This window comes from Prionailurus bengalensis, chromosome D3 (assembly GCF_016509475.1).
Source record: "Prionailurus bengalensis isolate Pbe53 chromosome D3, Fcat_Pben_1.1_paternal_pri, whole genome shotgun sequence".
NCBI lineage: Eukaryota > Metazoa > Chordata > Mammalia > Carnivora > Felidae > Prionailurus > Prionailurus bengalensis.
In genome coordinates, this window is record NC_057356.1 from 6480202 (window position 1) to 6497291 (window position 17090).

The following is a 17090-nucleotide window of genomic DNA, read 5'->3' on the forward strand; positions in this document are numbered from 1 at the left end:
GCCACTAAGGAAGACACTTGTTAGGATGAGCACTGGATGTTACACATAGGGGATGAATCACTGGAATCTCCTGAAATTATTATTGCGGTATATGCTAACTAACTTGGATGTAAATGAAAAAATTTTTTCAAAAGACAAATGTTTAAATGGATATCAAACCCAGTAAATAAATCCTTTTAACTGGGAGTCAGGCCCCAGAAATCTTATTTTCTAAAACAAATTTTAGAAACTTAACAAACCAGTAATGACACCTTACATTGGACAGGATAATCCAATATGTCAATAAGAGCGTAATCAAAGAAACTGTCAATAAAGAAAGGCAAATTGGACTAGGACATCTTTCATTTGAAACCTAGGTAGACTTTGCTAGCTGTTCACATGCGTGTATGTGTATACGTATATATTTTCCCCTATTTTTCCTAGGCGTGGCAACTGTAAAAAGGCAAGCTTGGGATTAGTTTGTGAAATAGGTCTTCGTTGCCGCACATACTACGTATTATGTGGCTCCGTACTGAGTGTCTGGACAAAGGTTGAGGGTGTTCTAGCATCTGTCAGTGGCACAAATGTGAAAATGCAGATTGTTCGACTGAGAACAGAGGATGGACAACGGATTGTAGGTGAGTCTAATTTTGGGGGGTTTGAGCTATCGGGAAAAATCAGATCCTATTCTTTTTTTATTTTGCTTCTAACGTTTTAGAATCAGTATCTCTTCCAGTAATGGGGGAGAGCTTGTTTTATATGCTCTTAAAAGGTTGAACGGAAGTTAAACCTTTGAATGGGCATTGTTGATTCTAGCTGAAGTTAACAATGTCATTTATTTTAGGCCGCTCTCAGCTGTTCTTGCTCCCCTTCCTCACTGTCGCTGTCTGTGCAGGCTGTGGTATAAAGACCGAGCCCAGCCTCTTGCCCAGGATCCTCTGAAGTCTACCCGTTTCCAGTCATTGAGCCAAATTGAGACTGCAACTACAGTCACTGCACAGAGGAGGGACTGGAGTTTTAGCAGAGAGCACGGGCAGACCGGGCAGCTGTTCCCACCATCCTCTAAATGGCAGGCCTCGCAGGAATTCATCGTTACTGCACTTTGGCCTGTGGTTTCGTGTTTGTTGCATTTACGACGACCTTCCTTTTTATTGTGGGCTGCAGGTTGGCAGCCCATGGGCCAGAGTCAGTCCATGACCCTTTTTTTTTTTTTTTCTTGACCCTCTTGATATTTTTGGTTTTTGCGAGTCTGCATTTGAATTAGTTGGCCAACATTTAAAAACCAAAGCCTGGGTTTTGTTTTCTCAAAAACCACACGCATGCACGCGCACACACGTGCACACACACACAGTTTATGTGGAACATCTAGCCCCTGTTCCCACATGGGAGGAGTTAAAGTTCCTTTACCGAGGGCGTATACTTTCCACAGTTTGCTAACACCTGTAGCGTGCCCACTTGGAAATTACCTGCTTCACTAAGCAGTTGAATTCACATCCACTATTCTGTAGCCTTGTTGGTCCATTAATACCTGCCCAAAGAAGGTCGTGTTCGCCTGCATTTGTGGAGCTGCAAAGACAGTAGATAGACACTCTAGTCCATTTTCCAATCCTCCACCGAGAAGTCAGTGTTGCTGTAGACTTTGCATATGCTTAGGTCTCTGCGAGTAATGCTGCTGAGGAATTGGGTTACTTCTGAGGGGGCAGTTTCAGTTCTCAAGTATTCGTTTAGTGTTTGGGTGGAGTCTTATTTGTTACACTTAATGTTATGCTTCATTTGGAATGTGCTGTGCAGCTGTAAAACACAGTATGATTTCTCTTGGATATAGCCTTGATAAGTTCTTGTTTCTAATTGCAGGTTTGATCATTCCTGCAAATTGTGTGTCTCCTCTTGTAAATCTCCTGTCAACTTCAGACCAGTCTCAACAGCTTGCGGTCCAACAGAAACAGCTCTGGCAGCAGCGTCACCCGCAGAGCATCGCCAACTTGAGCAACGCTTAAGAACAGACAGGTTTCAACATGGATGTATCTGAAATGCTGTTGAAGCATATCATTTGCATAAAAATCAGGGACAGTTTCCAAAGAATTATAATTTTTTTCAGTTGTGCTCTCTCTAGTTAATTTTTTTGGGAATAAGGACAAACCTGGAATAGATAGCAAAACTGAAAATCAGCAGTGCCGATGGTGGTACATATGTCTTTCCTTTTGCTTTTCCCATGGTACTTCCCATATGCTTTTACTTTGGGTGAGCAGAGGGGTATGTATGCGTGCGTGTGTCTGTTTGTTTGTGAGTTTGTTAAAGGCTACAAACCACAATTGGTTTAAAAATGCTTGGAACTTCCCAAACTGGCTTTACTTTTATGTGACACAGTGCTCAGGGTTAACACAGTACATCCATGCAATTGCTGTGGGACTTATCCCCAGATGCATGTGTTTTGAGTCTATAAATATAGAAAATATATATTGGTTTCTTTTTCCAACTTATTAAACAGTAGGTTTATTAAAGCATGAAATGAAAGGTTGCATATCATGCATTCGGGTTCTTTTTTAGTTTTTGTTCTGACAGTGCATGTCTTTGAAAGCATGCGTAAACAAGATGAAAACAAGTCAAGTAACGGAGAGAAACATTTGTAGATGTACAGCATTGGTTATTGCATTTTTATAGTGTTTATACCTGGGTATTGCTTCTCACCCCGCGGATTCCCCTCACCCTCTTCTCCCTGCCCCAGGTTTCTTGTCAAGGTAATGAGTATATACATTTTTTTGGTGATAAAACTCTGAAAGTTAATTTTAATGTATTAATAGTATTCCTAATGTGTGCTGCAAAAATGGCTACAAGCCTGCTTTTCTTAAAACTACATTTTCCTTAACTTAAAGATCGTTTTAGAAAGAAGTACAAATCGGCTTCCATCTTGCAAACAATCTTTTTTTACTCCATTATCTTAATTTGTCACTCATAAAAAAGGAAACCGTACTTGAGCTGTAAACTAGACAATGAGGAAACACTTGAGGCTTCTGCTGTATGTTTATTTCTTGTTGTTATTGTTGTTACCCAGTAACTTGAATATCGTTTAATGTGTTGTAAGACATTGTAGAGTTTATTTCAAGCTGTTAAAAATGGTAATGTACAAATGTGAATAGACACTTATCTATAATATGGGTAAGTTTTGTTTCGCCTATAATAGATGTTTATGAAACAAGTGAGGGGACAATTGGGTTTTTTTGTTTCCTTTTGTTTTCCTTTCCCTTTGTTTTGCCTGCACAGGTTGCACTATTGAAAAATTGAGATTGTATAAACCTGGTCAAAAGCTGCAAGATACCACAGTCTTGTAGATGTCAAATAAAAAGTTGTTCTACTAACCAGAAGTGGACTCTTGCTTAGGCCCTCACCACCTTCAGAGGCAGAGTCTGTGACGGGGATTCTGCAGAACTGGCGTGTTACGCGGCACTCCAGGCAGCCTTTTTGGGCTTAAAACCTACCCCTCAAAACTGAGATGGTGTCGAGAAAGGGGTGTAGCGATAGTCGTTTTGAATGTTTCTCAAGTTGAATTGTTCTCCTTTGTCACTTTTGAAACTTCTTGCAGAATCAGGCAAGATGTCTGTTCGGTGATGGCTAGGGCTTTCATCTTCCTGTGTTTCTTTAAGGCCGAGTTTGCTTACGTCAAGTTTACCGTACGTTTCCTTTGGATTTATTTATGCTTGATACGTGAAAGAACACATCGAGAATCATTTCTGTTCTTTGGCATGTGTTGCCAAGTGGATGCAACTTTTATCCTCAGTCTAGGCTTTCTATCTCAGGCAGTGATCCGTGTGAATATCAACCAGTGTTCTTTGTCAGGGCCGCTGGACCCAGCTGGCAGCCAAGGGCAGACCGTCCCACCTGCAGCAGAACTTCCCAGTTAGTTCCTCTGTTTTAATCCGGTAGCCCGCTCGGCATCCATCCGCGCACTAATGTGAAGTAGAGTTGGGGACGGGGACCGAACCCTGACAAGCCTGCTCCCTCCGGGGAGACGAATGTGGTCAGTTGACCCCCACGATTCCTGATGTGGTGTTGGCTCTTTGAATAGCTGTCTTGATACCAAAGGGCATAGGCGTGTTCTGTTCTTGGAGGAGCAGCATTGTTTCGCTTTTAAAAACAAGGTCCAGAAATAAGGCCTCTGGAAAGTCTGAAAGGAGACCTCAGAAAGGCAGCTGGTGTAAGGGGAGGTGGGCGCTGAGGTGCCACACGCCTGTGCTCCTCCCATCAGGACACCGTGAGTCCGCTGCTCACCCCCTCTCTGGAGGTTGAACGTACGACCTTCACACTGTGCCCTCATCCTCATCCAAGCCAGCACGTTCAGGTTGGCCAGCATTCAGGGTCCCCCTCTGTTAAAAACCCAAGTCTTAACAACAGCTGACTTCTATAAAACGGCTCCGTGTGTTTCAGGATCTGAATGCCACGTCTGACCCCAGGGCCTTGCTGAACCTGATGCGAGTCCATTTGGCCCCTGCAATGCCTTTCCTCCCTCCCTTTTTAGCAATATGGCTCTGAGCACAAAGATCTGATTGTAAATCATGTTAGCGTTTTCAGAGTTTACAGTGTCGATTGTGCTGAAAACCACTCACTTCCTGAGTCCAGAGCCGCTCAGATGGTATCTTGGGGGGAATTAGTGTTCCCCTAATCTAGCAACCTCCACACCACAAGGTCTTTATCTGCAGTTTAGTGAGATTACCCAGATAGGGATCGATGATGTGTAAAGTCCTACAAGTATTAACAAAGTATGTCTTTAAACACAACTTGATCAAAAAGTAAATATCCTAAGCAATTTTCCCTTTTTGCTGCTATGTTGCAGATACAGTCTTCAATACCCTTTCTTTACATCTGTATATAAGTTAGCAAGAACTTGCATCCAAAGCAATGTAGTAGTGTGTGTTTGTGTACATGTATTTATTCCAGTCCAATTAATTAGCACTTGAGACATTTTTTTTTGAGCTGCAACAATAACCCTTTTCATTTTAGTGTGCTTTATCTGTGAAGATAAAAGTTCTAGATTACCAAGTTCCAGGAGAATATAACATTTTAGAGGCGCGATTTTGTGCCTGTAGTCCCTGGGGCATTCTTCTGCTAGCCTCCGTGTGATGCTATTAGAACTTCTCACAGGCATGACCAGCACAGCACTTAACAGTTGTGTAACGGGAACCCTTGTCCCTACCCCTTCTACTTCCCAGTTAGCATGAGGGCAAAAAGCGGTAGATTACAAATGATTGGTGCACCTCAAGTCACGAAAGAGAGACGAAAAGTATTTTCCCTTTCAGTCCTGTTCTTGGTAAGATGTTAAGAGGAAGGTCCCTATCTAAATACTCTTATTTTAGAAACGTTACCTGGGTGATATTTGATAGCTTCTAAGAACGGTGCTACGTAAGAGTCGCCGTTAGGCCGGGATCCAGTTAGCCAGATGTCTGGTTAGTTCAGGCATCCCAGTGGCAAAGGCAACCGCTGTGACGATGGGCATTTGTTGATTCCCCCTCCTGTGTCCAGGGTCTCCCTGGCTAACCACAAAACCCACGCACAGGGCCGTGCACACTTTGCTGCTGGAATGAGGCAAGCAGTCCCCGTTGTGGCGATAGCCGCGAGCAGAACCCATTTGTGAAAATTCCTCATGGGATGCCAATTATCCGATACAAATGCGGTGTCTTTTAAGGGGCATGTAAGTGAAGGAAACTCAACTAAATAGATACCTGCAACTCAAGCTAGCTAGTAATTTCTTTCTGAGTACTTGAGGTGAAATCCCAAAACCCACCTTCTGATTTTATGCTGTACTTATATATATGTACATAAATGTGTATATATAGAAATGCTGAGTTCTTTTGAATTCTGAATGTAAATATTTCTTGTAAATTGGGACCCTACCCACTCTTTCTTTCTCTTTCCCCCCTCCCTTCAATCCTATTTATTCTTTTCTTGACTTCCCATACGGGGCATCTTATAATTTTTTTTATATATATATATATATATATATAAAAGTATGAAAAACTTCTTAGTTGAATTTGTTCATATATTTTAGGATTCAGTTTTGCATCTTGACTATAGAATTCCTATGTCTGTTTTGTGTTAATATTTTTCAACATGCCTGATTGTGTTTTGCATTTTTATTACAAATTTTTACTGTGTGCAATGCATTGTATTGGGGGGAATGTACTTGAGTGCAATTTCTGATACTGTCATTATATGACTAGTTATGCTCATTTATGTTGCTCTTTGGAAGCTGTAGTGAGCCTGATGTTTTCACATAAAAAACATTTCTTCCCAAGACTTCTTTAAGCTCCTCTAACTTCTTCAGTGCATTTGGGATCAAACGTAGCTCTTCAGTAACCTGACTTGCTCCTACCCTTTCCATTCTTCAGGCCCGTACCAAATCCTTCATCTGTGTGGCTTTCCAGCTGAGAAGAAAATCTTGCAGATCTGAACCTTGGTTTGTGGCCTGCTGCCGCAGAGTTTCCGTGTTTTTGTTTTTGTTTCTTGAATTAAACAAGTCAGGCCTCTACCATTAACCTGCAAAAAATAATCAGGAAGTTATTTTGCAGGGAGCACAGGTAATCTGCCTCTGCTCTCACCTGTTGAGGATATTAAGAGCAGACGGGGAGACCGGCCCGGTACATGTGGGTCTCTGTTTGGACAGGTAACGCTGAAGAATGTTCTGTCAGGAACCGTTGTCCTCCCAGAGAGAGCAACACAGCTGCTGTGGGGGCTTCACGCGAGCCTTCAGCCCATAGGTTGATTCTGCGCTGAGGGTAAAGCAGGCAGTGAACTATGGCTGGACTGGCCAGCAGGATCCCCTGAGCTGCTCGCACCACCAGTGGACTGCTACTGGGGCATTGACCTTGACTGGATCGGCCACAGATCCAGTGCCGAGCCAGATTAAGGCCCTCTTGACAGTTAGCGTTGCCAATAGGGACGACCCTGGGCTGGCTCGTGAGAGTGGTGGGAATCATCAGCCGGGAGGCAACCATTGGGTTTTTATGTAAAGATTTTGCACCTTTAAGGAAATGTTCCCCTGTAACTTTGAGGAAGGATTGCCATGGGCATTTCTTGGGCCTTTTCCTCACATACATGTTCCACTCACCACTACTGAACTTGGTACACTTGCTGAAAACTGAGAAGTTGTTTGCATTTAGATAGGTAAGTCTTGGGAACCTAGCGTGTCCTGAGTCAGGCCCAGTCAGAGATGAGCTCCAGTGGGAATCCCGGCCCAAACCCGCCCCATCCTCCCCCTTCCTCTGGCGCCCGAGGAGTGGTTGAGCTTGTGCGCAGCAGTGCCGAGGGGCGCCCCTCGGCGCCAGCCCCGTTCTCTTTGCTACTGGCAGTTCAGGCCGCCTCTGGGCCCGAGGGTCAGTCCACAGGCCCCTCAGCGAGGACACCCCATTCGTCCTTCCGCCTCCCCTCCCCACCACCGCCCCAAGGGCCTTTCTTGCTATGACAGTATTTGTGGCACTGAAGAGGATAGAAGCTTGAGCCTCCTTTCTGACTTCCCCTTTAGGGGGCAGAGAGCTTTTTTTCTACGTAGCACATCTGCAGTCTCACCGCCATTAGAAAAAACTCATCCTGTTCACGGTTTATACTGAATTTGCAAACTACTGATATTATTTTTCAATAACCACTTGTATCTACCATCAACCATGAGAGGTGGGAAGAGGTACGCCGCTGTATCTCTGCAATAAAACTTTTGCCAGGTTCTACCTCCGCTGAGCAAAGGATACTTTTATACGTAGGCATAGATCTTCCTCCTTTACCGATCTGACTTGGTGCATCTTGAGACAACGTCTGATGGAATCCAAAGACAATTTGAAAACAGAGGTGGATGTAAACTCTTGGTTGTTTTTATTTGGTTCTCTTTTTTTAAATCTCCCTTTTTATATTGCTACTCTGTCTTGAATGTCTGTCAGTGTACGAAGGGTACGCACTGTTCTGATGATACTGCACTGCTCCATTCAGCCTTCCGTGATGAAAACAGTACCGAGTGTCCAGAAATGACTGTTCCAACCATTTTGATGTGTAACTTTAAAAATTGGGTCTCATGCAATAAAAATGTGTCGGCTGCATTTAGCGAGGTTTACCCTCGCAAGTAAAAAACGATCAACCATGAAGCATAACCAATTCTGTATTTAGTTTTTTGTTGTTGTGGTTTTTGTTTTGTTTTCTTTTTTTTGTAAGATTCTTAAATAAATTAAACTGGCTAATACACTTTTTCCCACTCTGTGTGTTCTTTATCTGGGTGCCGAGCACCTCTTAAGTTTGTTTATTTCGAGAGGGAGAGAGTCGGGGTGGGGCAGAGACTCCCAAGCGGAGTCTGCTTGGGAGTCAGCCCCAAGCAGGTCAGCCCAGAGCCTGGCACGGGGCTCGATCCACGAGCCGTGAGATCATGACCTGAGCCAAAATCAAGAGTCGGTCACTTAACCGACACCCACCCAGGCGCCCCAGAAGCCGGCACTCTTTGGGGCGAGAAGCGTGCACACCGCCGCACCCGCAGACAGTGCGGTAGGGCCTGGGCTGGGGTCCTCCGGCCTCCCGCGGCTCCTGAGGCCTCCCCTCTCGAGTGTCTTCCCTGAGCGATGCCACAGAACAGAAGGGTGGCCGCCAGCATCGGAGGACGTGGAGGCAGGCACGAGGCTCTTGTTTAAAATCATTCATTCCTGGCGTTGAGCCACCCAGTCCACGATCCGAGCTCTGCTTATGAAAAAACTGAAAATGTTTGATGTAGAAAACTATCCGGGAATACGGAGTGCCTGGTGTATGCCGGTGGCTGTGGGGTGTTCTCTGTCTTCATTTCCCTGGTCTTCAGTCCCTCCCTCGTTCTCAGACGAAGTTACTTGGCTCGTGAGCTGTGAAAGGTGTTCAGTTTCCAATTTGGGGGGGTTGGTGCCTGTATATAGTAAGAGTTTAAGAAGAAGCGTGTGTCTGTCATCGGGTCACATGCTGTCCCCACGGGTGATTCCTCGCGGGTACTTCCTCTACTGTCGAGACAGCAGATGAGCGAGCACGGGAGATTCCTGCGGTCCTGGCAGTTAGGAGAACAGCAGGAATGCTCACGTGTGCCCGAGCAGGGGAGGCCCGGGAGGTGAGTGACCGGAGAAGCTGGGACGGGTGGAGGCCGGTGCGCGGCAGTGTTGTGCTCCCGCTGAGCTCTGGAGCTCGTTGAGAAGGATTGGCCAGGAGGCCCAGTCTTGCGCTGGCCTTGGGAAGCCAGAGAACAGGGAATGGACAGATGAGAGGACACCACGGAAAGATGAGCCACCTTCCCTGGGAGGCTGGAGTCCCTCCCTCTTTACAGAGGAGACCAGCGCAGATCTGGGAGCCGGCGCGGGGTGGGCTCCCGTCCAGCCTAGGTGGCCTGGGCCAGGAGCCAGCACTGTTGTCCTGGAGAAAGGCAGCGGGAGGCAGGGTGGGAACGCGTGGATGGACTTTTTTTTTTTTAATGTTTGGAATACAGCTTATTTGTGAGTCTTTGTGGGGTTTGAAATGCGTAAGAGAACCATCTCAATTTGTAGCTTGAAATCCTTGAGGGAATTGAATCGAGTTTGTAAATGGTGTTAGTGTTTAGGGGGATTTAATCTGTCAAATATGTGAGATAATTGGGTATTAATGGAATGAGTGAAAGGGAGTGTTCTACATTTTAACTAAAATTTTATTAAAATACGTGTAAGTTGAGGGGGCACCTGGCCGGCTCAGTCAGTAGAGCACGCGACTCTTGGTCTCAGGGTTGTAGGTTTGAGTCCCACATTGGGCATAGAGGTTACTTAAAAAATAAAAATCTTTTAAAAATACAAGATAAAATATTTGTAAGCTGAGCTTAAAGACTGAAACAGGACTTTAAAAATTTTTTTTTACATGTATTTATTTATTTATTTATTTGAGAAACACAGAGTGTGAGTGAGGGAGGGGCAGAGACTAGAGGGAGACAAAATCCAAAGCGGGCTCCAGGCTCTGAGCTGCTGGCACAGAGCCCCGCTCAGGGCTCGAACTCAGGAACCATGAGATCATGACCTGAGCCGAAGTCAAGCGCTTAACTGACTGAGCCACCCAGGCGCCCCTTAAAGGTATAACCTTAGTATTAACCTGAATAAGAAATTAAGAGACCTGACCTTCATTGGACGCCTCCACCATCCCCGAGTTTTTAGTTCCAGTTCGCTTGGACTTTGTGCCCCGTTGGTGTTTTCAAGTCTGCTTTCAGCCTCACCGTGGGACCCTGGGCCTTCACGCTATTGACATTTGGGCCGGGCCATTCTTCGTGAGGTGCTGTCCCGTTTGCTGTCGTGGGAAGTGCAGCAGCATCCCTGGGCCTAACGCATGAGATGCCGGTGGTACGCGCTGCTGTCCTCCCGGTTGCGACAGCCCCAGGTGTCTCCAGACGTGGCCAAATGTCCTCTGGGGGGGCAGGATCTCCCCTTGGTCAAGAACTACTGCCCGAGGGGCACGCGGGGGGCTCATTCGGTTAAGCATCCGACTCTTGACTTCGGCTCAGGTCGTGATCTCACGGTTTTATGAGTTCAAGTCCGGAGTTGAGCTCTACGCTGATGGCGCGGACCCTACTTGGGGTTCTCTCTCTCTGCCCCACCCCCTTCTCAAGATAAATAAAACAAACTTTAAAAATAAAAGAACTACTATTCTAGGCAAATTAGTCATAAAGAGGCAAAAAGTTGGTGTCTACAATAGGGGTGTGTGTGTGTGCACGAGTTTGTGTTCTACAGAGGACAAGGCCCGAGAACAAGGGCCTTGAGATACGGAAAATACAAATGTTAACTGGCTGGGGGGTTGGAGCATGTACAGTACCATTTCCATAAGTATGAATATTTAACAGCTAGTCATTTGAGAGCATGATGTAAAGAAGCCATCTGTGGAGGCCTTTATGGAGAGAAAAGAGGCTAAAAGAAATGTGCAAAATGCTTATTTTTAGAGTCCGATTCTCGGCACGTTGGCTTCGTCTCCCGAAAGCTACCCACGCCGGGCATCGAGTGCACTATTGGGTTAGGAGAGGCAAGTGCCTCGCGGTTGGTTCCAAATCGCCAAACCCTCCTCATTTAAGAATTACCACAGAGTATCAGGCAAGGGTAGGAGGACTACGTGGCTGCTTCATCAGTCTGGGAGACTTAACGTTTCGGGTTAGTCGTTCGCTTAAATAATACCACGGGACCGAAGCCGATCGGCAGACGAGAACACACAGCGAAACCTGCTTCCACTCCCACCACTCGCCCCCGCAGCCCCAGGGGGCTGTTCCACCCCTCAAGGTAGCCCGTCTCGCCCGTTTCTTCAGTATCCCTTCCTGGGGGAACTCTGGAGGGGACCTCTTTTAGCAACACAAACACCAAAACGCTCACCTCTGGTTCCAGGCGAGAGAAGCTTTCAACAAAGATTGACGTGCGAGCCCTTAATTACTAGAGAAATCCAAACTAGAATGAATTAGGATGGTAGGAAATGTAACAGCGTGAACCCATAGTAGGAAGTTGAGTGTTTCGTGAAGATGCCGCTGGTTAGAACAGGAAGACTCTGCAAAACATCCCCCATTTTCATCTCGAGCCTAAGATCAAGATAAAGTACGAATTTCTCTCAGTTCCCGCGTTAATCCTGGGTTTTTGTTTCACTTTGTGTTCCCACAGTTTATTTTTTGAGTGTGTTTCTTGTTCAGAGGTATCGATCTGAAACTAAGTTCACTCTGCCCTCGAAGGTTTACGTGCCCTGTTTTTTGGTGTTCTACCCACAGGGAATCACGCTTGAGAAACAAATTTTGTAGTCTAAAACAGGGATTGGCAAACTACAGTCCACGCACGGGTCAAAACCAGTGCATCACCTGTTTTCGAAAGACCCTGCAAGCTCAGAATAGTTTTTACGTTCTTAAATGGTTGGAAACAGGGGCGCCTGGGTGGCGCAGTCGGTTAAGCGTCCGACTTCAGCCAGGTCACGATCTCGCGGTCCGTGAGTTCGAGCCCCGCGTCAGGCTCTGGGCTGATGGCTCAGAGCCTGGAGCCTGTTTCTGATTCTGTGTCTCCCTCTCTCTCTGCCCCTCCCCCATTCATGCTCTGTCTCTCTCTGTCCCAAAAATAAATAAAAAATTAAAAAAAAAATTAAAAAAAAAAAAAGAGAAAAAAAAAATAAATGGTTGGAAACAATAAAAAGAGTGTTTTATAACACGCGAAAGTCACATGCCATCCAAATTTCAGTGTTGTAAATAAAGTTTTATTGGCACGCAGTCATGCCTTTCCTTCTATGTATTGTGTAAGGCTGCTTCAGTGCTACAATGGGAGAGACTGTATGGCCAATCTATGTGGCAAAGCCTAAAAGTTGGTTATCTGACCCCTCGCAGGACGGGAGTAATGGCAGAAACCGAACCGAAAATTAATACATTTGGGAATGGATCTCTGATCAAAACCTGACTTGATATAAAATCAAGTCTAGTTTTACTGTCCTGAGGGCATAACGCCACATTGGAGTCACTGATTGTGGTAAGCTAACCATGATACTGCAACCCACAACTTGTCTGGCGGTCAAACTGCCTACCTAACTAGTTTCTTAGGTCACGGGTCTCCAAACTTTTTTGGTCATATATTCAAAAAGGTTTTTTTCCGGGGCGCCTGGGTGGCTCAGTCGGTTGAGCGTCTGACTTCGGCTCAGGTCATGATCTCGCAGTTCGTGAGTTCAAGCCCCACGTCGGGCTCTGGGCTGACGGCTCGGAGCCTGGAGCCTGCTTCGGATTCCGTGTCTCCCTCTCTCTGCCCTTTCCCTGCTCATGCTCTGTCTCTCTCTGTCTCTCAAAGATGAATAAACGTTAAAAAAATTTTTTTTAAGTTTTTTTTTCTGAGAATACCTTTACTACTGTTGATTAGGTTATTTGTAAGTTCTGTGTATGCTGCTGTGCTAATAGGTACACAGTACAGCCCACTTAAATAGAATTTCTATATTCCCCCAGTCCTATGACTCCCCCTTCTTACCAGGTGCGGCCCACTTTGAGCAGATTGCTCCAGAATGTTGTCCAGTGATGGAAATGGCTCCAACGTGATGATGCAAAGGCCTTTCTGGGCTGATGCTTTAGAGATCATTAGAGAAAATGGTCTGTGCTGTGCATTGTCTCCCTGCTTTCTTAAGATGTTGGAGTTCCCAGAATTCTTAGAGCTCTGTCCCATCAAATCCCCAAACTTACAGTTGAAACTAAAGCCCAGGGAGGTTAAATAAGCTGAGAGCTAAGGAGAAGTATATGGATCCAGAGCATTATTTTAATAATGTTGTCCTGATTTACGTCAAGCTCTTTCACCAGGCTTCCGGTCTCCTTCATCTGCTCTGCTCCTGGCAAGCCAATCTGCGAAATGCCCATTAAACTAATGAGGAACCATTCTAGATCATTCTAAAACCACTCATTAAAAGGTTCTTTGAGTGTCATCACAGACACGTTTTGAATGGAGCCACTAGGTCTGTTTTCTTCTCCTTTGAGGGGTTTTAACTCAGAGACAGAAGGAAGAGAAGAAAAGGGGGGGAAATCCAAGTCGTTTTTGAAGCCTGTTGTAGTGGGTTGAATGGTTGCCTCCTAAAAGATGTGTCCACCTGGAATGTGACCTTTGTGGGGGGGGGCAGATATCTCTGCAGGTGTAATTAAGGATCTCAAGATGAGGGGCGCCTGGGTGGCTTAGTCGGTTGAGTGGCCAGCTCTCGATTTCGGCCCAGGTCATCACGGTTTGTGGGTTTGAGCACCGCATCAGGCTCTGGGTGCTGAAGCGCAGAGCCTGCTTGGGATTCTCTCTCTCTCTCTCTCTCTCTCTCTCTCTCTCTCTCTCTCTCAAAATAAACATTTAAAAAGTAATAAAAAAAGGATCTCGAGATGAGATCATCCTCGATTCGGGTGGTCCCTAAATCCAATGACAAGTGTTCTTATGAGGGGAGAAGACAAGGAGAGAGGAAGGCCGTGTGAAGACTGGCTTGGAATGATGTGGCCACAAGCCAAGGGACACCTGGAGCCACCAGCCGCTGGGAGAGCAGAGGATTCTTCCCTGGAGTCTTGGAGGGATACACCTTGACTTCAGGCTTCTGACCCCCAGAAGCGTGAGAGAACACACTTCCTTTGTTTTAAGCCAAGTTCCGGGTAATTTGTTATGGCAGCGCAAGGAGACGAAGGCATCGGTTACGGGAAGTGAGCTGTGAGCAGGAAAAGAGAGGGGAGCTGCAGACCTTCCTCCAGAGGAGAACCGATCTCCTTTCTAGGACCGTATGGAGGCCATTTATGAAATGTTGTATGTGCCTGACTAGAACACGCGAGGATGCAATTCTTTTCTTTCAGGAAGCTCAAGACTCGAGAAGGAGGCGGGCCAGATTAAACACAAGAGCGGACACCAGTAGAGGGCAGCCAGCCAGGGGAGACTTTTCAGAGGTGGGAGAGTTGAGCCGGGCTTTGATAGGCGAGCAGAAGTTTGCCCGCTGAAACATAGGGGCAAGTTTCATGAAGGCTTAGGTGTGAGGATGAACAAGAACCAGACTCATCACCCGGTCTGGCCTGAAGAAGAATAAGAAAGAGTGGGAGGTGAGGGGTGAGGTAATGACTCCCATGTGGTGGGGGGAAGGGGGAGAGCTAAGTGTGGCTGCTGTGCCTAGAACAGGAAGTCTCATGACAGCGTGGGGCTTGTCTTCCTTTGGTGCCCCTAGAATAGCGTCTGGCACTTAGGAGACTCTCAAATATTTGTTGGATAAAGGGAAAAGAAATCCCACATGATCTTCTCAAGAGAGACGCAGAAAAACGCCCTTGACAAAATCCAACTCTCATGATAAAAACACTCAACAGACTAGTGATAGAAGAGAAATTCCTCCACCCGATAAAGGGCATCTATGAAAAGCCCACAGTGAACATCATACTTCCTGGTGAAACACTGAAATCTTTCCCCCTAAATCGGAAACAAGACAAGGATGTCTGTTCTCATCACCTATGCCCAAATCGTTCTTGAGATTCTAGTCAAGGCAATTAGGCAAGAAAGGGAAAAATGAAAGACATCCCACTTGGAAAGGAAGAAGTGAAACTCTTTACAGATGACATGATCTTATATACAGAAAATCCTAGAGAAACCATATAGACACAAGCAAGTCAGTTCAAAGAGTAAGTTCCAAAGAATAAGAGTAAGAGCCAAAGAGTAAGTTCAGGGAAGTTGCAGGATACACAACACACAAAAATCAGTTGTATTTGTATACACCAGCAGTGCACAATCCAAAATCAAGAAGACAATTCCATTTTCAACAGCATCAAAAATAGTGAAATACTCAGGAATAATTTTAACCAAAGAATTACAAGACTTGAACACTGTGAACTATAAAACACTGCTGAAATCAAAGGGAAAAAAACCTAAGCGTAAAGACTTCCTGCGTTCGTGGGCTGGAAGACATATGTTGCGATTAAGATGGCAATATGTCCTGGGGCGCCTGGGGGACTCAGTCGGGTCAGCGTCTGACTCTTGATTTTGGCTCAGGTCACATCTCAAGGTTCGTGGGTCGGGCTCTGTCCTGACTGCATGGAACCTGCTTGGGATCCTCTCTCTCTGTCCCTCTTCTGCTTGTGCTCACGCTCTCTCAAAATAAACAAACACTAAAAAAGAGGTAGCGATACTCCCGACTTTCATACACAGATTTAATACGAACCCTATCGGAATTCCAGTTGTTATTGATTGATTGATTGATTGCAAAAATGGACAAGCCGATTCTAAAACTTGTATGGAATTACAAGGAACCCAGAATAGTCAAAACAAGCTTGAAAAAGAAAAAGTTGGAGTGCTCACCCTTCCTAAATTCAAAGCTGACTTCGCCCTACCCAAGGCCAGGGTGATCGAAGCAGTGCCATTTTGGTTTAAGGATAGAAATATAGGTGGATGTGGTGTCTGGGTGGCTCAATCGATTGGGCTTCTGACTTCAGCTCAGGTCATGATCTCGAGGTCCGTGAGTTCGAGCCCCATGTCGGACTCCGTACTGACAGCTCAGAGCCTGGAGCCTGCTTCTGATTCTGTGTCTGCCTCTCTCTCTGCCCCTCCCTTGCTCACACTCTGTCTCTCTCTCAAAAATAAACATAAATTAAAAAAAATTTTTTTGATAAAAAAAAAAAAAATATATATATATATATATATATATATATATATAGGTCAATGGAACAGAATTGAGAGTTCAGAAATAAACCCTCACATTTATCATCTATTGATTTTCAACAAGGCTGTCAAGACCATTCAATGGGGAAAAATAGTCTTTTCAATAAATAGTACTGGACCAACTAGATACACATACAAAGAATGAACTTGGACCCCCCCTCACACCATACACAAAAAAATAATTTAAAGGTGGGTTAAACACCTAAATGTAAGAACAAAACCTATAAAACTCGTTGAAGGAAGTGTAGGTGAAAATCTCCGTGACCTTGGAATTGATAGGACACCAAAAGTACAAGCAAACCAAAGGGGAAAAAAAAAAAGATAAATCAGACCTCAATCAAATTAAGAATCTGTGTGTGTCCAAGGACAGTATCAAGATAATGAAAAAACAGGGGCGTCTGGGTGGCTCAGTTGGTTAAGCGGCCGACTTTGGCTCAGGTCATGATCTTGCGGTCCGTGAGTTCGAGCCCCGCGTCGGGCTCTGTGCTGACAGCTCAGAGCCTGGAGCCTGTTTCGGATTCTGTGTCTCCCTCTCTCTCTGCCCCTCCCCCGTTCATGCTTTGTCTCTCTCTGTCTCAAAAATAAATAAACGTTAAAAAAAAAAAAAAGATAATGAAAAAACAGGGACGCCTGGGTAGCTCGGTCAGTTCAGTGTCCAACTCTTGATTTTGGCTCAGGCCATGATCTGGAGGTTCATAGGTTCGAGCCCTGTGCTGTCAGTGCAGAGCCTGCTTTGGAATTCTCTCTCTCTCTCTCTCTCTCTCTCTCCCTCTCTCTTGCTGCCCCTCCCCCGCTCATGGGCACACTGTCTGTCTCTCAAATAAATAAACTAAAAAAAAAAAAGAAAGAAAGAAAATGAAAAGACAACCCACAGAATGGAAGAAACTATTTACAATTTATATATCTGAGAAGAAACTGGTTTCCAGAATACATAAAAGAATTCTTTAAGTTTGAGCCCCACATTGGGTGTAGAGAGTA

At 45.3% G+C, this 17090-nt stretch overlaps 1 protein-coding gene across 5 annotated transcripts in view; it reads left to right on the plus strand.

Moving 5' to 3' along the window:
* SBNO1 (strawberry notch homolog 1) overlaps positions 1–8196 on the plus strand; it is a 58595-nt gene extending 50399 nt beyond the window's left edge. For all 5 annotated transcript variants that reach the window (XM_043557409.1, XM_043557411.1, XM_043557410.1 and 2 more), the window contains 2 exons: positions 424–617; positions 1834–8196. In XM_043557409.1, the coding sequence (XP_043413344.1) occupies positions 424–617; positions 1834–1976 (337 nt within the window). In that variant the 3' untranslated portion in view covers positions 1977–8196. The remainder of the gene's footprint in view (positions 1–423; positions 618–1833) is intronic.
* Positions 8197–17090: the final 8894 nt, after the last annotated feature.